General features: G+C 30.2%; 2 protein-coding genes and 1 pseudogene across 2 annotated transcripts; 2 read left to right on the forward strand and 1 right to left on the reverse strand.

The window, feature by feature from the left end:
* LOC145628673 (putative methyltransferase PMT26) lies at positions 1-5,174 on the forward strand. The gene is made up of 9 exons (XM_081681036.1): positions 1-322; positions 845-1,902; positions 1,989-2,138; positions 2,365-2,635; positions 2,763-2,873; positions 2,992-3,166; positions 4,035-4,307; positions 4,387-4,581; positions 4,687-5,174. The coding sequence occupies exons 2-9, from the start codon at positions 880-882 to the stop codon at positions 4,913-4,915; spliced, it is 2,427 nt and encodes an 808-aa protein (XP_081537162.1). The 5' UTR covers positions 1-322; positions 845-879; the 3' UTR covers positions 4,916-5,174.
* A 1,952-nt stretch (positions 5,175-7,126) lies between these two features.
* Positions 7,127-7,977, forward strand: LOC145627518 (nuclear transcription factor Y subunit B-7 pseudogene; annotated as a pseudogene).
* A 1,428-nt stretch (positions 7,978-9,405) lies between these two features.
* LOC145626422 (gibberellin 20 oxidase 1-like) lies at positions 9,406-12,958 on the reverse strand. Its single transcript, XM_081678853.1, has 3 exons — positions 12,335-12,958; positions 11,032-11,353; positions 9,406-9,876 (listed from the first exon to the last, which is right to left on the reverse strand). Exons 1-3 carry the CDS (start codon positions 12,874-12,876, stop codon positions 9,601-9,603), a joined length of 1,140 nt encoding a protein of 379 aa, XP_081534979.1. The 5' UTR covers positions 12,877-12,958; the 3' UTR covers positions 9,406-9,600.
* Positions 12,959-23,828: the final 10,870 nt, after the last annotated feature.

The following is a 23,828-nucleotide window of genomic DNA, read 5'->3' on the forward strand; positions in this document are numbered from 1 at the left end:
ACCATCAAAACCCCGAAAACCTCAACAATATTTGTAAAATTCTTCCTACCTTTAAATTCAACTGATTCAAAAACGTAAATCCCAGATCAATTATTAAATCATCAATCAAATTAAAAATCAATAAACCCATTTTTAATTTAATAAAATACAATTTCTACCCAGAATTATTTCCTTATATTTATCTCCTTTAAGCTGCTCTTCAGTATTCACACACTCACTAGTAGCTTCCATTCTCTCTCTCCTCTATTAGAGAGACAAAATTATAGTATGAATCAATTTTTATATTACTCCGTAGTTTTTTTTCCTACCCAGATCCAATCAGGTACGCCCCATTTCCCTAGATCTTCTATGTTTTTTTTTTTGGTGCATAATTGTACTAATTTATGATTATTGAATATAATTTACGATCTGGGTATCTGTTGATTTTATTGTATTTTGATGATTCAGTTGTTAATTGCTAAATTCGATGTTATTAATGTCATAATTGGGTGTTTTTTGAGTGGATCTGTGTAGCTTGCATAATTAGTGGAATTTAGTTTATAAACTATGGTTTTGAATGTTATAGAAATCATTGGTAATTGGTCTGTCTGATATATATTGAAAATTATAAGATAAGATTTATGATTGATGCAAATATTGTTTAAAGGGTGATGTGTAGTGTATGTTATAGTGTAAAATTTGGTTGTTATGGAATTTTATACAATATGATTCAATATCGAATGGGGTTTCTCCAATTTTGTGAAAGGAGTAGTATGATGCAATGAAGATAATGTGTGTAGGTTCACTAGGGTGTTGGAATGATGATAATTTGAGATTTTAAGTTGATTTGCTATAATTGAAACAGGATTTATAAAAGTTTGATTAAAAGGAATTAAAGGGATGGCGACGGGGAGGTATACGAGGATTGATACTAAAAGACCGTCCTCGAGCTACTGTTCCACGGTGACTGTGGTGGTTTTTGTAGCTCTTTGTTTGGTTGGGGTATGGATGATGACATCGTCATCGTCGGATATTTCAACTCCTAACATAGATGTGCCCCAGGAAAAGCAAAAAACTGAGGTGAAACAGGATGTAGTGAAAGACAACAATGAGAGCCCTGCCCCTCAGTTTGAGGACAATCCGGGTGATTTGCCCGAGGATGCTACTAAAGGGGACAGTAATGTTAAGTCACCTCCGGAGGAGAAGGGCAATAATGAAAGCTCCAATGAGACGCAATCTGAGGAAAAGCAAGAGGAGCAGTCAAAGGAGGTTGAAGAAAGTAAATCAGATGAGACTAACAAGAGTGAATCAAATGAGGAAAGCTCGGAATCCAAGAAAGAAGATGGAACTGAGGGTGCAAAGAGGGATGGTGATGGGAATGATTTTGGTGAAAAGGAGTCAGAAGAAGGTTCCGGTGAGAGTAAACCAGAATCAGATGAGAATGAGAAGAAGACAGAGGAGAGTCCTAGTGAAACGCAAGAAGAAAAGAAAGAGGAAGGTATAGAGGAGAAGGTGGAGCAAAAACAAGAAAATGAATCTGATGATAGTAGCAAGAAGGAAGATGGTGAAGCAAAAGAGCAGGGTTCTCAAGAGGTCTTTCCTTCTGCGGCTCAGTCAGAGCTTCTTAACGAGTCTACCACCCAGAATGGTTCTTTCTCAACTCAGGCTGCTGAGTCAAAGAGTGTAAAGGAAGCACAAACACCCTCAGGCCAACAGGAAGAGTTTACATGGAAGCTCTGTAACACAACTGCTGGGCCAGATTATATTCCTTGCCTTGATAATTGGGATGCAATCCATCACCTGAGGAGTACTAAGCATTATGAGCATCGGGAAAGACATTGCCCTACTGAGCCTCCCACTTGTCTTGTTCCTCTCCCTGAAGGTTATAAGCGACCGATTGAGTGGCCGAAAAGCAGGGAAAAGGTAGGCAACATGCAGCCATCACTGTGCAAATTTATTTTCTATTCTGTTCTTTTGCTAAAAGGGGCTATTTTGATGTGTTTCTGCAGGTCTGGTATGCTAATGTTCCACACACCAAGTTAGTGAAGATTAAGGGGCACCAGAATTGGGTGAAAGTTAGTGGCGAGTACCTCACTTTCCCTGGCGGCGGAACTCAATTCAAGCATGGAGCTCTTCACTATATCGAGTTCATCGAACAAGTGAGCCTCCATTTTGCTTTTGATCATCTTTACGTGAACTGTCCTTGCTCTTGGAGTGTCTTCAGTGCAATTAAAAAAAATTAAATAAAAATCAGATGTGTTTGCTTCAATCAGTAATTTATAGGACAATCTAGAAGACAAAAAATATTGTAGTTAATATGATTATATCTTCCTTAGTGTTCTGCTTGCCATGTTGCTTATTGTGGTATCTGTGTTATTTCCATAGATGTTACCTGATATTGCATGGGGAAAACGTTCACGTGTTGTGCTGGATGTTGGATGTGGAGTTGCCAGCTTCGGAGGTTTCCTTTTTGATAAAGATGTGTTGACCATGTCATTGGCTCCAAAAGATGAACACGAAGCTCAAGTACAATTTGCTCTTGAACGAGGGATTCCAGCCATATCTGCTGTGATGGGAACACTGAGACTGCCCTTTCCTGGGATTGCTTTTGATATTGTCCATTGTGCTAGGTGTAGAGTTCCATGGCATGCAGAAGGTAGTTTTAGCATATTTGTCTTGTTAATGATTTCTTTTAGGCAGAATGTTCTGTATTGGAGTTTGGCCATATTCTCACTTCAGCAATTCAGTATAATTATTTAAATTATGGTGTTGCAGCCTTGCAGGTGGAAAACTTTTGCTGGAACTAAACCGTCTGCTGCGTCCCGGAGGTTACTTTGTATGGTCTGCCACTCCAATATATCAGAAGCTTGAAGCAGATGTTGAAATTTGGAATGGTAAGTTATGCATCAGTGTTGTTCGTTAGTTAATCGCAGTTGATTTGAACATTACACCTGTTCCTCGTTAGTAATTGATTTTGAAAATTTGCTAAATCTATCTGTTTCTTATTCACAGCCATGTCTAAACTGACCGAGCAATTGTGCTGGAAACTCATTAAGAAGGAGAAAGATACAGTGAATTTGGTTGGTATAGCAATATATCAAAAGCCATTTTCTAACGAGTGTTATGAACAGAGGTCACAGAATGAACCCCCATTGTGTGAGCAATCTGATGATCGTAATGCTGCCTGGTAATTCCTCCTTCTATTTTATCTTCTTATTTATTTATCTATCTTATGTTTGGGATGCCTAAGATCATTTTATCCAGAATTTGATCCGTGTGGTTATGGAGTTGCTCGAATACAACACCAAAATACATTTTAGGGATGGGGTTTGATGACAGCTGTCACTGAAATATGATTTTGCTGGAAAAAAAGAAGCTTTTGTTTATAGGGGAAAAAAACCTTTAATAGCACTACAGTTACCCAACATGTAATCCATCCACTAAAAAAAAAAAGCATACAAAAATAATTCACATTGACGAGTAGGATTTTATTCATTTTCTTGTTTATCCCTAACAAGTGGATCACACACTGGATGTACAAAGTTAGTGATAAAAGTTATCATTTAGTAACTTCCGATTTTCCAACAAAACAGGTTGTTTTATATTCTTGATACAAAACTTTTGAGCATCATAGTTTACAAAGCTGAGGCGTAAGTTTCTATTGTTGATGTCAAATTTTATAAATACTATCTTAGATTCATAGATATCACATCAGTTTAAATTTCTTAAGTCATAGAGTATGTCCTTGATACAAATGCCTCAACCTTTTCAGCTATGATAATCGAAAGCTTTGTATAAAAAAATGGGAGAGGTAAAAAAATAATTATAAAAACAAAAGAGTTGAGAGAGGTAGTGACGAACTATAATTCTCATCCAACTGTCCAAGTGATTTTCCCACCATTGTCAGTGCATGGAACTGGACTTTGTTGTATCTTTGCATTAGGTTATGTTTGTACCAAGAATTTGACTCTATTTATAGACATTAGTATGATATATGCATCGTATTAATAGCTATGAATTTCCCAGCTTAGAATGCTCACTTTGATCTTTTGCAGGAATGTCCCTTTACAATCATGCATGCACAAAGTACCTGAAGGTGAAACTGAGCGTGGGTCTCAGTGGCCAGAGAAATGGTCTGCCAGGCTGCAGAAACCACCATACTGGTTAACTAGTTCCCAGGTTGGTGTTTATGGTAAGTCAGCACCCGAGGATTTCACTGCAGATAATGAGCACTGGAAACGTGTGGTTAGCACAACATATCTTAATGGCATGGGTATCAGCTGGTCCAATGTGAGAAATGTGATGGATATGAGAGCTGTGTATGGAGGGTATGTTTCATTTACTGTGATTTAATTTTTGCATGTGATACTCTTGTGAGGTGCATAATAATTCTATTGTTATCAACAGATTTGCTGCAGCTCTGAGAGACTTGAAACTCTGGGTCATGAATGTGGTGACAGTAGATTCACCCGATACCCTTCCTATAATTTATGAACGTGGCCTGTTTGGGATTTATCATGATTGGTGCGAGTCATTTAACACTTATCCTCGATCTTATGACCTCCTCCATGCCGATCATCTCTTCTCCAAAATTAATAAGAAGTATGTACCATGAGTCAAATTTAAGGAGTAGTAATTATACCATAAAACTTATCTGATTTGATTATGCCAACTCTGAATTACCTTTTTGCAATCTGAATTCTGTAGGTGCAACATGCGAGCCTTGGTTGTGGAGGTTGATAGGATCTTGAGACCAGAAGGTAAGATTATTGTGCGTGATAATGTTGAGACCATCAATGAGTTGGAGACAATGTTGAGATCTATGCATTGGGAGATCCGAATGACCTATTCCAAGGACAAGGAAGGTTTGTTGTGTGCCCAGAAAACAAACTGGCGGCCCGAAGAGGTAGAGACCTTGAAATATGCTCTCATGTAAGATATCTGGTCTTTTGAAAGGATCTCCAAGCCACACATTTTGATTACTTGATTAGGTATTCTTTCAGTTATTTAATAGTTGCAAATTGCATTTTGTATTAAACTGTAATTTTTTGCTCCCCACCCCCTCCCCCCCTCCCCTCCCTCCAAAAAATAGAGAAAGTTCTTGGTGTTTAGGTTTCGTCTCCCCAAACCCTTAGTGGGTTAATTGTAACATTATATTAGTTTCTTGATGAGGATATATTGATTTTCTGCTAGCATATAGCTATAGAACTCTGCGTAAATGTTGATAATTTTGTTTCTTTGTCATACTGGATAGTATTGTAAGCATCATATTAAGAGTTATCTCGCACATTGTGATACATTTTTTTTTTTTTTTTTAAACTGAGCTCTGTCTGCTCCTCCATGGATCTTTGTCATTTGCACTTTTGCAAGTTTTTGATATGGTCTGAATGAAAGTTTCTACTTGTCCATCCAAAAACAATTATAGGGATTATGGTGGTGAATTCGAACGCCTTTCCTTCTGTGATAGCTAATTGCATTCAAAAGCTAATCTACAGCCATGAAATTGTAGGCTTTTCGAGGTTTTGTATCGGAGGCATTAATTTCTGCTCCTGCATTATTAGCAGGCCGATATTTCTAAACTCATGTGGAGCAACAAGAAAAGATGTCTGAAAACCTACTAATAACCTCCAAATTTGGTCAAATTATATAACCTTACTTTGTTTTTTCATTGATCTTACTACAAATTACTCATATAATTGACCAATTATTATACTTTTAGCTGGTCCACTTGATCCAGAATCTGGACACAAAACTACAAACGGATTGCCAAATCTGGATCTAAATCCAATCCAATCATATTTATAAAATTGGATCTAAACAGACAGCTAATGAACTCTTGTGTCCTGACTTATGGGTTCCGATTGCTTAATCTTGGACTTTCTTGTTTGTAAAGGAACGTAGAAGACAAAAGTATACTTCATCTGTTTCTTTTTCAGTTGTAATGATTGTTTTCTCCCGATCTATGTATATTGACCGTTAATATATTTAATTGGATTAGAAAAAGTCGATAATTTGAAACTATATACATTGAAATGACTATTGTATCTTTCTCTTATAAATGAAATAAAATATACTTGTATACTACTCCCTTCGTCCCTGAAAGAATGACCCATTTAGCCTAATTTTAGTCCCAAAAAGAATGACCCATTAGCATTAAAATATCCACCAATTTGCAACAATATTTGTGCAAAATTAGCTTCCCCATATAAAATTTTATTTTTCCATATGCTTTTTATTAATATCTCTCTTTACTTTTTTTGTAAATCTCATGTAAATTTATCTTTCCAATATACTTTTACTTCTTTTATTTAACTTTATTAATACCCGCAAAATCAACCCAAAAGGGTCGTTCTTTCGGGGACGGAGGGAGTAGCATTTTGTTAAAAACCTAGTTTCATAAACTCAGTTAGACATCAATGCAAATATTTGTGGTAAATTAAACTACTTAGATAATAAATTTATCTATTTTCAAATAGTGAGATGTCATATTACTCTCTATATTCGACTTTCTCCAATTCTTAAGGTCATTTATGTGACACTCTATTTTCAAATAAACATTTATTAATAATAATATACAAGTACGAGATAGACTATCTTTTTTAAAAAGAAGTACGAGACGACTATTAATATTAGACAACACGATTAGGAGAAATATTATGTTTTGGATTTTTTTTGACACAATTTTTTGGATTAAATTAGCACTACATACTATTCATGTACTATCCTTTACATGTTGAATCGCATGCCTTTTTTAATGCTTCTAAAATCTTGCCTCAAATGTCTAGATAATCTTACATATTGTACGGAAGTACGGCTAGTAAATTATCTAATAATGCTACACTAACTACACAAAAACAAAAATAAGTTAAAATTAGGTCATATGGAATGCTGTTTATCAACATTAATAGGTAAATTAGAGCTCTTAACAGAGAGCGAGTCCCACGGTCAAAATTAACCAAACACTTACCACTTCACTTGCCTATTTTTTTGCTTTTTTTGCCATTTAATCACAACCCAACATTTCTTATATTATTTTCTTTCTAATTATCACTAATCCAATTTTCTCAAATAAAAAAAATATTAATACTTGTGAAAGATAACAAGTAAACAAACAAAAATATATATATAAAAAAAAGTTAATATAGACATGGATGGTGAAAGCCTTAGAATTAAGCAAGATAGAATCAAACAAGAAAGCCCTGATAGCCCTTGTTCTAAAAACAATAGCAACAACAACGACGACAACAGCAACAACAACAATAACAACAACAAAGCGAGTAATAAAGAGCAAGACCGGTTTCTCCCTATAGCTAATGTAGGGAGGATCATGAAAAAGGTAATTCCGCAAAGTGGGAAAATCTCTAAGGACGCGAAAGAGACCGTTCAAGAATGTGTTTCGGAGTTTATAAGCTTTGTCACGGGGGAAGCCTCGGACAAATGCCAAAGAGAAAAAAGGAAGACTATAAATGGTGATGATATTATATGGGCTATAACAACCCTTGGTTTCGAGGATTATGTGAATCCTTTGAAAATGTACCTTAATAAGTACAGAGAAATTGAAGGGGAGAAATTAAATATTCCTAAGCAACAAAGATCAAATGATCAATTTTCGCAACAACTACATAATCATCAAAGGTTATTACAACATCACCAACAACATGACCAATTTCAACAAGTTGATCAAGGGTTGTCACCTTATGCTACTAGTATATATTCTTCTACAAACCCATTGCTACTTCCTCAACCATCTTTTCCAGTACCGGAACAGCCGTTTTCTTTGCCCTTCTCACCAAATTCTATTCAAAAGAATTACCAACACCAAGATCAAATTGATTCAGTTGGCCATTGGTGAAGTAGAGGAAGTAACTCGCTCTTGAATTTATGTTCTTAAATTTTTTGGTATTTTTTTTATAATTTATTTTTTTATATTTTTTTCACAATGGAATAATAGAATGTGATACATAGCAATATAGTATAAACATATAGAGGAGGGAAACAACCACAAATACTTATTTCAAATAATTAAGAAATTCAAAATTGATTAGTTTTTCATTGTTTTTTTATTTTTCTGAATCATTATGTAGTGAGCTATATATTTTGATTAACACACAAAGAAGTTAGAATTATGGTGCTAGTAAGGAAGGTATTTATAAAAACTAAAACCTTTATTTTTTATTTCATGTTTATTTAGTGTCAATAAGTTTATTGTCGAATTTTTACAACTAAAATCCTTAAAATTGAAAACGAAGTACACCAACAACAAAAATGTGGTAAAGTGTCACAATTTCTATCACCCTAACTGGTACATTTTAACCTTCATACATTATTTTATTTGTTGATAGAATTCTTGGTTTTTGCACAAGTACTTGCAACAAGACAAGACATGTTGGGGTTTTCTTGGTTATTTTGTCATACTCTTTTTTTTTTTTTTTTTTTTTGAGAAGAGTTATTTTGTCATACTTGATTTGTACCATTTTTTTGTTTTAGTAATGGTAGATGTTTTGAGATAGATTGACACTCTAAATTCGACCCTTTTCTTTCATGTGTTTTATTAAGTTTTTCATCACAAATTTTGACTTTATTCCTTTTAAGTGTTTAGTGCAGGTATGCCAAAACACAGAGTGGACATGAGAGGATAGGAAGCATGCTTATTATTCCTGGATTGTAGAGAGGGATTGAGAAACAAATTAAAGAGGTAGAGATTGATAAAATTATTTAGAGATAGATGAATGCGTAAAGAAATGGGCCCACAATATTTACTGTGTGAAAATAAGAGATTACAATAACCCTTTAAAAGAGTGTATTACAAGAAAGGATAGTGGATTAGGGAGATTTTGTGTGGAGAAACTCCGATCGTGATATGTATGGACTAAGCACCACTATTTATAGGTGATAAATCTATGGAGGTGAAAGAAGTGTGTGAAAAATTCTGCATGCTCTTTAAATTGCCATATAAATCTAGAATCTTCATGACCATTCACCAAATTCTAGATTCTTTCACAGTTCTCCATCAATTTCTCAATAAACGAGAATTTTCTTAATTTTTGAATACTTTCCGACATAATTAATTGGGCTTACGAAATTTGGGTCACACTTACCCAACAATCCAACATTAGATAACGAAGCACCTCACCACTCTTTTGTTTTTTCCTTTTGCCAAGGAGTAAGCAACTTCTAAGAATTTCCCTTGTGTTTATAAGAGAAGTGCAAGTATATGCCCAAAATATACAAATGTGCACGACATATATAGAAAATTCTCCCCCGCACAGTTGCATACATGATCAATGTAAAGAAAACCAAAAGCACCTCTAAAAGCCCTGTTAGTCCAAGTACAATACTATATAGTACATGGCAAGTTCAAACAAATAATTAAAGAGCTCAATTCTGATCCGATAATTTTTTTTTTTTCGTTTCAAACCTACTAAATAAAAAAGAAAAAAAGTTCCAAGTCTTTTTTCATTTTTAATTATTATACAATGCGAAGATGACATTACATGCAGACGTAACAAACATACAAACCAAAACGAGAAGACAAATTCTCTAACTTCATTCCATTTTATTTTGCATTGTACTTAGTTACGAACCTAGTAGCTTAAAAAGAGGTAAATAAAAAAACAAAAATCAAGGCAAATTAGAAGAGGGTAACCACTGGAAAAAGCTTTGAAGGGTAGTAACATCAGCTCTGTAATGAAATTGGGTAAATTCCATCAAATGAGGCCATTTAAAATCAGGGTATTTCCTAGACTTTGTCCCTTCTTCTCTGTCAATCAGATCTTGTGGGGGCCTCACTATTTTGTCTTCTTTTGGATTCACAAAGAAAACCAATGATTTTCTCTCTTTCTTCTTGTTCACCACTGCCCTATGCAAGCAACTCTTGTATCTCCCATTAGACATTGCCTACACGTGCATACAAACAATTTTACAATCATACTATGCGCTAAATATATATCATATATATATATATATATATATATATATATATATATATATATATATATATATATATATATATATATATAAAACTCTAATTTTTAGGTAAATTATGCATGAAATTTATGCAACTCATCAATAATAAACTCAAGGAGATTATTTTAGGTTATGATATGATCTGACATAATTTTACAATCATACTATGTGCTAAAAATAAATCATGTGTATATGTATAAAAAAAACCAAAGATTGCTCTCTTTTTTAGGTTAGTTTATGCATGAAATTTATGCAACTCAACAATAATCTGAAAGTACAAGAAATGATCATCATTCATCAATGTCGTCTATTCGGTCATGATTATGACAGAATTTTGACCAATCTTTTGTTTAAAGTTTAAACTCATCTTTTTAAGTCCGTGAATGATTTGATCATCTCAAAATATTCTTTAAATTTCCAAGTGTATGCATATCTGTACGATCGTATACGGCGCATAATTATTAACTTTAGGTTTAGTGAAAGTCACAAAGAGCACCCATGAATGAAATTTGATCTTTGAGTAACACTGCAAATTTTATGATTTTAATCAATAAAGTCAAATAAACCTTTACATTTATTATTATTGTAATACATTCCTTAAGAATAAATATCTAATTATTAGGATTCACACTATATTTACATATATATATTTAAGCATACAAGCGGAGTAATAAGCCTAATATTATTTGAATGGAAAAAAGAAATCAAAGCATCACCCATGTAATAATTAAATCAATTATTGTTACTGTCAATAATTTTCCAAGCAACTTGGCAAATTGCTACTACTATGTACCTAAATCAGTTTATGTACTACGTTGGTGATTTGTTCACATTAAACTAAATATGGCCTACTCTAGAGTACAAGCGTATAGTACTACGTTGGTGATTTCAAAAATCATGTCTTAGCTTAGTTCAAACAATTATAAACTTAGAAAAATTAGGATTTATGAAGTTTTGACAAGTTGTATCTTGTATATATACATGAATGTTTCTCATGTACGAATCACAAAAGATGGTCAAGTCAAGTGTGGACATAAAGTAATAGAAATTCATATTAAAAAAAGAACGGATAAATGAAATCTTTACCATGAAAGTGTCTCCTATGTTAATAACGAAGGCATCTTGTCTAGGTCGAACAGCTTGCCATTTATTGTGAGCAAAAACTTCAAGGCCACCAACCTGGTCTTGGTGTAGAATGGTCAAAGAAGTCGGGTCACAATGCGGGCCTGTGCCAAAGGTTAGGCTTGGTTCATTGCATGGTGGGTATGAGTTGCATCTAAATAGTGAGGTTCCATCTTCAAAAAATTTCCTAAAATATTGTCTTTCAATTCCCAAACTTATTGCTAATAGCTCAAATATTACTAGAGAGAGATCCTTCATAGCTTCACAATACCTTTGGTACACCCACCTGCGGATACGTGAATAATGTACATACAATGCGTTGTTTAGTCATGATATATAAAATATGAAAAAATAATGATAATGACTCTAAGGATCGGATAAGTACACTTGATTTTACATTTAACCAATTAAGACCTGTATATATTTAATTTGAACATCCAAATGGGTCTATTTTAAGAGTACTTTATTATTATATTTAAAATTTTAAGAGTACGTTATTATTATATTTAAAAAAAATTATTAACACATATTGGACACATGGTGACTTGTGAGTTTTTAGTTTAAAATTTATGTTCTCGAAAGCTAAAAAACATAATTAAAACTTAAAAAAAAAAAAAAAAAAAATTAGGACTTGTTATCATTGTTGTGGGTTATTAAGGATTATTTTAACCCCAAGTGATCCAACTGTTATGAAACAAGAAATGGTAGGGCATAATTGTATTCACAACCAATTTTCAGCTTATATATTGATTGATATAAGTTGTAAAATAGTATACTTATAACTAGTCATAAAGTCACACATACTCCCTATAATAATCATGTTTATTTGTTTAAAAATCAGCATGATTATTTTAAGTAGCATTACATTAATTATTTTGCATTATTTTCTCTTTTATTTTTTTAAACAATAAATGAGTTAATGTTAAGCTCATTACTTTATTTATGTATTATAGACTCTGTTCATTTCAAATTGATTGTTAATTTGCTTGACTTTTACACTATCTTTGTATTTACTTTGACCACATATTTACCTTGTAGAAAAAAAATATATATAAATTTGATAGATAAAGTATTATTATATTAATTAGTTTCGTCATATACTCTTATAAAGTTATACTCCGTAATATAAATTTAATTATGATCTTGTAACACTATATTTAAAAATAATAATGGTCAAACTTTTGCAACGACAAACTTAAAAGTATATTAGATTATCGTAGTTAGTATAAAACAAAAAAAAATGACACTTATGCACCAACAAACTTACCCTGCATATTCAAAGTCCTCTCCTAATGAAGATTTGATATAATCAAACACAATAGGCTTATAAGAGTTCATCAAACCACCTTTATCATCAACATAATTGTAGCCAAAAGAGAAAGTCTCTTTCCAAGGAAGTTGTTTAGAAAATCTATGAGCATGGGCACCAGAATAGCCCCACATTTCTCCTTTGTTCCTCTGAACCCTTAATTTCTTATCCAAGGGCAACTTGAAGAGGCCATCCATTTGATCATGGGCAGCCCCAATGAGGCTCGAATCGACTCGATGATTAGTGACTTGGAAGAACCCATGGGTTAAACATGCCTTGTTGATCAACTCAGCAGCATGTTTAATGGCCTCTTCATCACCCCTAAAGAAGCCTTCCAAGTCCACCAATGGTTCATTGAGCATATCATTGTTGTTTTCTTGTTGTTGCATCGAATCGAACCCGGCCCAAATGAACTCTTTTGGTAACTTGGGTTGGTTTTGAATCATTGATGGATCAAACACTATGCACTCATTTGAGCTCATAATGCATGATGAAGACATATTTTATAAAAATATGCTTAGTAAAGTAGGTTTATAATTTGATTGGAAATGTATATATTTATATATATGTGTTAAGTACTAACTTTGGTACAATATAATTTTTAAGTGAGTTAAATGATAAAATGTGGGTGCTATTTATAGGGGAAAATTCTAATGCAAAATTAAATAAAGGGGGCCAACCATTGTGGTCCATTGGGAAGTACAATACAAAGAGGTTAAAGAAGATGAGGTAAGACTAAAAAAGATTGGAATACAAACAAACAATTTAACAAAACATACATTTACTTGGTCACTCTTATCTTCCACTAGACAACAATGTAAGCCCTTTGATTTAGCAGCACATTTTATCCTTTTCTTGCTCTTCTTATTCATGTGTGTTTTTGTCCAATTGTGTTCTCTTGTTGCTATTTGAAAACTTGCTTCTTCCCTAGGGCTCCCTCTTTGTGTGTATGTATATTTATATTCCTCGATCGCGGAACGTCTGACTATAGTTGATGATTTTGTGATTGAATCGGTGACTATTAGTTTGGACTGTTCTTTAATTCGGATAAACTGTACGTCCAAATCAAGTTATAGTGTAATTTAATTATTTTTTGTATTGGAAAGAATGAAAAACATAATAATTATCGTTTCAAATTTTGTGAAAATGATTACATGTGATACATTACTGAATTATTATGTAAATTGATAGTTTTTCATTTTTGATAAAATAAATTATTGTACAAAAATACACTCCCATTGCCCCTAGCATTTCACCTCAATATATAATAGGTGTAAGATGGAAATCAATTAAAATTATAGGGCATATTCGTAATTTTTTTTTAATTCTAATTAATAAATCTATAACAAAAAATTAAACTTGAAAAAGTGATTTCACTTTTCCGCTTTTCATTTTCTAAATAATCACGACTCCAATAGAATGGACTAATTTTTTATTCCATATATGACATAATCACATGTATCATATGATTTTTTATTTTATTTTTTTTTTTTAAAAAAAAGAACTTTAGTGATATTGTGATACTATATTATCCCTAGGGCTGTGCAGAGTACGGTCTAGACCGCACCAAACCGCAAACCAAATCGCAATTTTGCGGTTTGGTGCGGTTTGCGGTTTGGAAATTACGGTGCGGTTTTCAAATTTGACCAAACCACGGTTTTGCAGTTTGGGGCGGTTTTAAAAAAATTTCAAACCAAACCACACCGCAAACCGCAATTTAATGCAAAGACTCTTATATGGAAAGAAGACTCTTATATTGTATTTATATGTACTGAATTGTGTGGGTCATTATTAAGAAAACCAAAGTTTTCCTTTCTTATTACTCTCCGTTTCTTGTGCTTTGAAGTTGTAATGGAGTGGTTGTGGTTTACTTAATGATTTTGCTCCATGTTTGCCTTGGCATGTTACTGGGTCACTATTAACATTGAAGTAAAGCATTACTTCTTTATTGAATTATTTGCATAGTTAGTTGTACAGTTTCCAAGTAAAAATTTCATAACAAAAGATTAGCAAATAATCATTATTTGTGAGGTAAAAAAATTATGGAAAAACCGCAAACCGCATCGCACCAAACCGTATTTTGCAGTGCGGTTTGTATAGAATTGCGGTTTGGTGCGGTTTGAAAAAATCACAAACCGCAATTTTGCGGTTTGGTGCGGTTTGAGATCCAAACCGCACCAAACCGCACCGTGCACAACCCTAATTATCCCTATATGAGCCCTAGCTTTTCACTTCCTTTATATTTTTTTTATTTATTTATGTTTCTACTCATGATCATATTTATCATCGTAATATGATTAATTGATTATGCCCATGATTAGCCATTTAGCCAAACTATATAATTAGGGCCTTAAAGTGTTAGATATGATCTGAATCATTCGAATTGATCATTTGTTTTAATAGAGCGGTTTTTTGTGCATGTTGAAAAGGATATGTCGTGCTAACAATTCAAAATATGGTATGCTATTAAATGTCAATTACCATTTAGCACTACGCTATGTTATATATAATCCTTAGAACTACATATAAGCATTAAATACACACTAGAATATTCAATAAATAAATTTAGAAAATCATAAAAATATAAATAATAATTACACTGATTGCTTTCAAAAAAAAAAAAAAAAAATACTCCCTCCGTTTCATAATGTTAGTCCCATATACTATTTTGGGCGTTTCAAAAAGTTCTACCCATATATAATATATTTCATTTATGACTTGATTTTTTTTGGAATTAATTGATTGTAGATTGATTACATGACTCTAAGTAAGGAAATTTTTACCTTAAATTATGCAATTATGACTTGTGCTTTCCTAATGAAAAATAAAAAAAGTTAAATAAGGTAAAGTAATTATGAAATCTGTTATACTTTAATGTTAGATTCCAAATATATTTGTTTTCTTACTTTATGTGATTGATTCCATATGAGACTAACATTATGAAACGGAGGGAGTAATAATAATTACACTGATTTATGCGTTTTTTTTTCTTCATGAATTCCTAATTTTATACAATTTTCAAGATGTATTAAATGCTTATATATGGCCCTTAGAGCTAAATATAACATTATTCTTATTTATATATACTCCTTCCGTCAATAGGATATTGCTTTCTATACAAAAAATTAATTTTTTTCATGTATTTTTAATACTTTATCTCTCTACTTTTTCACAAACACCATGTAAATTTATCTTTCCAATAAGTTTTTATTTCTTTTTATTTAAGTTTCTTAATAACAGTAAAATCAACCCAAAATGATTGAAGTTTTGGGAACGGAGGGAGTAATAGGATATTGCTAACAAAGCATTTAAAATATTACCTAAAGTGATTTTAATTTGGGAAAACATGACAAAATCACGCATCGATCGGTATAATTATTGTTAATGTTAATTTACTTTCTAATTTTAGCTAGCTTATCCAACGCCCTCAATGCGTTCGCTATGAGGGCATTCGCTAGCCTTTGTCATACTAATATACTCGTTCCAATGAGACAATATTAAATATAACATTGTAATGATAATATCTCTAGGTACTTATTACAAAGTTACAAGACAAATTTAATACACTACTCTCCCGTAGTTATGGTTTTGTATGTTGAATCATATATAAGTACTTATGTTTAAAGATTACACAATAAACATTATATTTGTATTAGAGCATCCATAATGATTGTGCATAAGAACCTGTTAGCAATTTCTAAATAATTGCTAGCATACAAAAAGGTATGTTCTTAAGAAAAAAAAAATTATAATGAGGTATTAAAAAACATAAAAGTTTTATAATTAAAAAAAATAAAAAAATAAAATAAAATAAAAAACAGAAGAAATTGCTGGAGTTTGATAAATAGAGTACAAATTAAACGAGTACAAAAGGCAGCACATACATAAAATCCAAAACTATCACAAATTCGCCAATTATAGACTAACACGTACACATTTCCACTTTTTCTTTCCCTTTGTGGAAATTTCAAAAGAAATAGCAATACCACCCGTTTTTTTTTTTTAATTTTTTTTTTATTTAAATAAAGCATACCACCCGTTTAATAGAATTGGAAAATTTCACAATTATAAGGGTTTTGGATTTTTTTTTTTTTTTTTTTTTTTTTTTTTTGGTCCCAAATATCTCTTACCCAACGCAAAACCACCATTGCTCTTTAGTTTGCACAAGATGTTAAAATTTCCAAGGAGGGCAAGGACTATATGTCTATATCTATATGTTCAAATACTACGAGTAGTATATATGAACCATAATCACATTTAATTTAGTTTTAAAAATGAGTTTTTTTTTTTTTTTTTTTTTTTTTTTCATCTTAACTGGGTAAGTATTATTAATTAATTCTTATTAGAATGAACTAGTCAGATTGAATCAAACTAAAGTATGAGATCATAACAAATAAAGCCTTAGAGGTATCAAATAAGATTAAATGTTGAAAAAAAAGGCTATAACACCTCAATAGGTAATTAAAATGAACATACTATATCAAATAAGATTAATTCTTGGCTGCATTCTAGTGCAGCCAAGCTAGCTGCAACAACAATAAATATGAACATATAGTACGTTAAAATGAACATACGTTTTTTTTTTCTTCCCTATATCTTAATTTTCTTTCTTCTTCTTCCTAAGCTCTATTATTTTTCTCTCTCTTCAGTTTTCTTCTCAATTTAAAATTTTATCTTTTCTCTTTACCTCACTTCCCTTCAATCTTTAAAGTTTTCTTCTTCTTTATATAAAATTTTGAGTTAGTAATTCGTGTTTTGATGGGTATACTCGTTTCTTTCTAAATCTATGAGTTTCAGATTCAATCATTTGGTTTTATCAAAGAGGAAAGAAAAAATAGAGGAGAGAGAAAGTTGAGGTCAAAGAAAACAATGGAGGTTAGATTTTATCAATTTGTAATTGTATTTTGTATGATTTCGTTGATCATGCATGATGATTTATTGTTTGATTATTTGAAATTATTATGAGTTTGTGATGAATATCAATTAAATTGCTTAATTGTTAATGAATATCAATTGTATTACTTAATTTGTAGTTATTTTCTCTCTCCCCTATCTTTCTCTCTCTCTTTTGATTTTTTTTCTTTTGATTTCTAATCATGATACAAATCAATAATTATTTTCTCTATGATGAATCAAGATTAGATTTAAGGTTTATAATCAATTTTTTAGAGTTTCAATAATTACAATCGATCTTGAATATAATTTCTGTAAAAAAAACTGAATACGTAGGAATTTAAAATGAACATCTTTTACAAAATGAGCATTTAGTACACCGAAAATGAATATTAAATACATAAAAAATGAACATATTTTGACAATTTATTTTATCTTTATTTTTCATTAATAATTATGTACAATGAATTTGAACCTTTATGAAAATCATGTTCATTTTAATATCCTAAATGTTCATAACTTTTTGTTACATATTCATTTTATAAGTGTTCATTTTTTAATACTAAATGTTCATTTTTATTAGGTTGAAAGTAAAATATAATACGTTGAAAGTTAAACTATCTGAACATTTATGTTGAAAATCTGAACAATTTATTATGAATATATATTTTCGTTATTCTTTACGAACATATTTGTTATTGATTATGAACACATATGACATATAGAGTGAATATTATTTATATTTTTAAGTATTGTATTGATGATTATATATTATAAACATTCTAAATAATTATTATGAAGATATTTTGCGATGATTATGAAAATTCTGATTATTTGTTATATTTTAGTGAGTACAGATTAATTGTATTTGGAGAAGACAAAGACTCTGAATTAGTGAAGAAACAACTAAGAAGTGATGAAGAAGTATATGATATGTACAATGAATTTGCCTTTAAGTTGGAGAATTTCCAATGTATATGATCCCAATTTTATGGTTTTATGATAAAGGTTCATTTCTAATATACTAAATGTTCATTTCTTTTTTTTTGACATGTTCACTTTTTATTACTGAATGTTCATTTTTATTACTGAATATTTTTTTTTTTTTTTTTTTTTTTATGTGTTCATTTTTCTAACTAAATGTTCATTTTTAAGGTCGTGGTCTAGCAAATTTATGATTATATGATGATTAGATTCATTTTTAATAAATTATCATTTCCTTGTAACATGTTCACTTTTTAGTATTAAATGTTCATTTGTTTTACGTGTTCATTTTTTGTTTTTATATGTTCATTTTTTTTCATGTTCATATTTTTCAACTAAATGTTCATTTTTTATTTGGGCCGCGCGTTTTGGACTTCACTTGTTGTAGCTATCTTAGCTGCACTAGAGTGTAGCCAAGACCAATTGGAGCACATGCTCAATTAATATCAGAAATTCAGAATTATATTTTAGGATTACTCATGTTTTAAATCATTTGAACGATCCAAATATCTTGTTTTCAAATATTTGCACAAGCTAAACCCCTTGAACCTATGTGCACTTAAAAATGTGGATCAAATTTATAAGCCCAAATACATTACTTAACTCACATTATACCCTCTATATATATCTATATTGATTCTTATTAACATGTTTGTGACAAAATTTCATTAACTTGAAACACAAAAAGAAAAAGATTACTTCATACATACTCTGTATAAAATTGCTTTATTTTATACTCGTATGATTAGCTACAGAGTACTAGCTAGGTCAATAACAATTAGTCATTTTTGGGTTTATAAAATGATAGAATGAAATCAATAAATAATACGAGTAAATGTGATTCGATAATCACTTATCTAGTTTTCATCCGTAGTAGCTAAGTGTTTAGTCACTCATTAAACCCTCACTTGTCATGCATCAATCTAATAATGGTCCTCTATATATCTGAACTACTTAACTAGATTTTTAAGTTGAAATTAAAGGAAAACACAACATGTTTAACGTAAAAAGAATTTATACTAACAAAAATATGAAAATCACACAAAGTATTATTATTCACACATTTTCTCTACACCATTAGAAATACAATACTATGTATCAAAAGATAATTTCTTTGGCATAAAGATGATAGAACTAACCACAATAATGTAGATCTATGTAAATTTGATTACACGTTTAATTAGTTATGCATTCCTAACACTTTAACCAACTTAACTACGAGTATGTAATTGACATTCATAAAAATATCGATTGATAGAAGAAACACTAAACGTATCCTAAACATGAATGAAAGTAGCATTTAAACTCTTGTAAAGCTTAGTTAGTAAGTTGGCCCTAAATGAATGGGCTAAGTGGGGCACTATTCACTAAAGTGAATCTCTTGGATACTCCACTTCGTAACTAATACGAGTACGTACAAGTATAAGCCATCTATACAATAAATTCCTTTATTTAGAAACGTCTAAAAAACATCATTTCAATGTTTATTAAATGCTCAACTTTTATAAATTTATCAATAATGTTCACTTAATATTTGGCCCACAATTTTCGACCATACATATTTGACATGTATGTAGTAACTAAACTAATCTAACTATTTACCAAAAAATTAAGACAATGTAGTTATTATGAGAAACTTCTATTGTTTTTTAATAAAAATGATTTTTACAGAATTCTAGAAATTGCATTGCAACAGCAGACATAACATCAAATAAGTTGTCTCAATCCATCTACTATAATGGGTAACCAATTTATTGCTTATGCGTTTGCAAGCATAAAGTAAATTCCAAAAGTAGGTGCCGTGAAATATTATATATGTAAAACTTCGTTATTAAAAGGTAAACGGTTTACTATTTAGAGAACGAAAGAAGTATAAGATTATCATTAATCCGTTAAATAAAAAGATCATTGTTAAAGTCTATACAATCGATCAACGGAACTAATTACTCTACAAAATTAACATATAGGACAATGTTATATGACTTATATATCTTAATTTATTTGTTTTTTGTAAAAACAAGTCAAAACTTGGGAGAGTAATAACTCCGATCCAACACTACACATCCAGGTATACCACACGATATATTTGACTGTACACAGCAACTTGTAATATCACAATTATATATATATATATATATATATATATATATATATATATATATATATATATATATATATATATATATATATATATATATTATTGTAATACAAGTATTAATTTGGTATTTTAGATCTATAAATTAAATTGAGCTAATCATCCTCCCTTTTTTGTTTTATGTAAGAATGTAAGATAGGTTAAAAACAAACCAATAATATAAGAGAATACAAAACATATATAATACACAATGGTTTAGTCGTGTTTAACCCTATGTCAATGAATAGCACAACACGGACATCCCATGTTGCTTAGTTGAGTCTTACAATCATTTCATTCCTTGAATTTCTATGTTTTGGCAATTATTTAATTGATTAATAATTAATTATTTAATTAATTAATTAATTGTCAACTCTTCTTCTTTTTGGTTTTGTCCTTAGTATACATATTTTACATACAATATTTGATAAGATGTTTATAAATCAATGATAAGGTGATATGCATGCCTCAACTATCCAATCACGACATACAAACGGGGCAATTCATTCTACTTCTAGACGATAATAATATGTCTTATTTGCCAACTATAACAATTTATATGAATTTTGTAGATAATTTTTGTGTCAACTTCATTGTTATAATTTCAAAAACTAACAAAAAAAAAAAAAAAAAACAAAAACAAAAACAAAAAACATTTACAATAAGGAATGGCTATGAGCCAATAATCCAACTGAGAAATTTGTATAACAGTATATGATTGTTAAATTAGACACCTAATAATAATTTAAGGGCCCATTTCACATCATTGTAATTTTCAAATTTCCATTTTAGGATAATTTTTTTTTTTTTTTAATCGTATACTGCAATATATATAATGAACTTTTTTTGAAAGCTAATATATAATGAACTTGAAATTAGATCATTTGAATAACTTTATTTAAGATATTTAGCTTAAGGCTATTTGTTTTTCAAAAAAAAAAAAAAAAAAAGAAAAAAGCTTTAGGCTATTACTTATATAAAGATTTAAAAAGGAGTTAAATTTTATAAAGATGCATGTCATTCACCTGACTTTTATTCATTACTTATTTGAACTTGACTAAACTTATTTATATGAACTTAATTAAACGGTTGAACCTATATAAACTTAATTATCTTAACTTATTAAACTTATTTTAATTACAATTTATAATTAGGTATTCCTTCTCAAAACTTAATTTTCTTGATAAGTTATTGTAACAAATTTTTTAAAAAAAATTCTTAATAGGGCGAGATGATTTACATAAACTATATATATATTTGTTTAAAATCTCAGTAAAATCACATTATTTTGAAATCAAAGTAAAATCTCAGTTTAAATTTGTTTAAAAAGTTTATTAAGGTGCGTGTTTGCCAAACAATTCTAACCAAATTATTATGCGTCTTAAATATTCACCATTATTTTATCATTAAACGTGTCTTGAGAGTAAGGGATAGCTCAATTATTGGTTAGAGCTTTCCTCCCGATTTAATTTCAGGAAATTTTAAGATCGATTTTTATCACTTTGCCGTTGTGGATCTCTAACACCAATAAAAATAATCATTGAACTTGTTCAAACTTTCAATGTTTTATCATTGAAGGTACCTGGAGTATGTGTTGGTAACATATTCTAAGTCTTTTGCTAAAATGTCATTTTAAATTTTAAAGGTTATGGGTCATAGACTCATAGAGACACCTAAAAAAAATTGACTAAAATCTATTCTCCTCACTTATTTATGGAGTTTATTTGTTCTTCTCTCTTTCAAAATTAATGAAGAATCAGTAGTTTACTAATAATAAGGTCATGTGTAGTTCACATTATGTTACTTATTTCAGATCATAGTAGAAAATAAATTCAAATCAGAAAAATTAAGTTCCAATAATAAGATAAGGAAAAAAAAAAAAGTTTTAAGTTTCTGACATACTTTATTTATCCTTTCATATGTTTTTTTTTTTTTAATTTTTTTATTATTGCTATATATTTAATATTGTAACTAAAAAAGTTATAAAAAATTACATATTAATAAAATACACATTATTGTACACATAAAGTCAAAGTTAAGTAAAATCAAATCAAATTGTATTAGATCATATTAGACCACCTAAGTTCTCAGATTAGATTAGATAAGCAAATTAAACTAAGAGCACTAGATACAAATCTACATGTACACCTTTTGAAAAATTTTATTTCATCTTTCTTTCTTTCTTTTTTTTTTTTTTTAATTTATTTATTTATATTTTTTTTAAGACAAAACCCTCAAATAAAATAAAATTATGAAGTGAGAAATTTTCTTGTTTAATATAATCATAATATGTCTAACAGTAAGGAGTCAAGAAGAGGAGGTTGGAGGAAACCATTCTATATATTAGTATTTTTAATACTACATAAATTTTCACCCTACACCTAATAAAATGTTCTATTTATTCAATAAATAAAAGTATTAAACATTTCTTTTTTCCTAAAAAAAAGTTCTATTTACTAATCACGGAGTATTATATATATATATATATATATATATATATATATATATATATATATATATATATATATATATATATAATCATTAATTATTTTTTTTGCATTTTTATATGTAGTATATATGTATTTTTTTTTAATGATATTATTATCATCAAATAATATCATGAAAAAAATAAAAATACATCACATAATACGTACATATATACCTAAAATAATTGAAATTGAAATTGAACCTAAAAAAGGGCCCTAGTTGTCTAATATCTAAAATGCACAAAAAAAAGCCACCATTAATATGTATGAATTGTATCTATTAACCTATTTAACTACATTAAGTTGCCTCTCTCCCACGTGACATACAAGCTCATGTCCTAAAAATAGTTCAGTAGTATTAGTTGCACAGTTTATTAACTTGGAAATGATTGGTCCATATTTTAGATGGCGATGTTATTAATTAGTCTAATCAACAATTAGTGAGAAAAGTCGTTTTCTAATCCTTTTGCGCAACAAATAAAGTCAGGAACACGTGAAGATCACAATTTTATGATCTCAAACACAGGGTGCTTCTATCAATTTGTCCCTCTGAAAGAAATTAGTCAAGTGTAAATGTTTATGGGTGTGGACCACACCTTGTATGAATGATCAAATATGCATAAATAATAATTACGCGAGCTGTAAATGATCTGAGTTGAGTTCCAGCCTGTTCAATTTGGACTAAGTTTGATAAGAAATATTAGTGTTTGAACTATTAAGAGTGAGGGATAGCTCAAGTGGTTAGAGCTTCCCTCCCGATTCCAGGAAATCCTAGGATCGATTCTCACTCCCGCCCTTGTGGCTCTCTAAACACCAAATAAAAAAATAAATAAAATAAAAGGCTTTTTTCACAAATGTGCACGTTTGTATTTCGAGTTTAAGCTACCAATAAGCTAATTTAACATTATATACTATATTAAAAAGTGATTTCTTTTAAAATGAATTCATCCATTTT

Source organism: Chenopodium album, chromosome 4 (assembly GCF_948465745.1).
Source record: "Chenopodium album chromosome 4, dcCheAlbu1.1, whole genome shotgun sequence".
NCBI classification, from domain to species: Eukaryota; Viridiplantae; Streptophyta; class Magnoliopsida; order Caryophyllales; family Amaranthaceae; genus Chenopodium; species Chenopodium album.

Coding starts and splice junctions, on each gene's coding strand:
- LOC145628673 (XM_081681036.1), top strand. CDS start 880: ATGGCGACGGGGAGGTATACGAGGATTGATACTAAAAGACCGTCCTCG. Junction 2,139..2,364: donor ATATCGAGTTCATCGAACAA/GTGAGCCTCCAT, acceptor TTATTTCCATAG/ATGTTACCTGATATTGCATG. Junction 4,308..4,386: donor ATGAGAGCTGTGTATGGAGG/GTATGTTTCATT, acceptor TGTTATCAACAG/ATTTGCTGCAGCTCTGAGAG.
- LOC145626422 (XM_081678853.1), bottom strand. CDS start 12,876: ATGTCTTCATCATGCATTATGAGCTCAAATGAGTGCATAGTGTTTGAT. Junction 11,354..12,334: donor GAGGACTTTGAATATGCAGG/GTAAGTTTGTTG, acceptor ACGTATCCGCAG/GTGGGTGTACCAAAGGTATT. Junction 9,877..11,031: donor ACATAGGAGACACTTTCATG/GTAAAGATTTCA, acceptor ATGCACGTGTAG/GCAATGTCTAATGGGAGATA.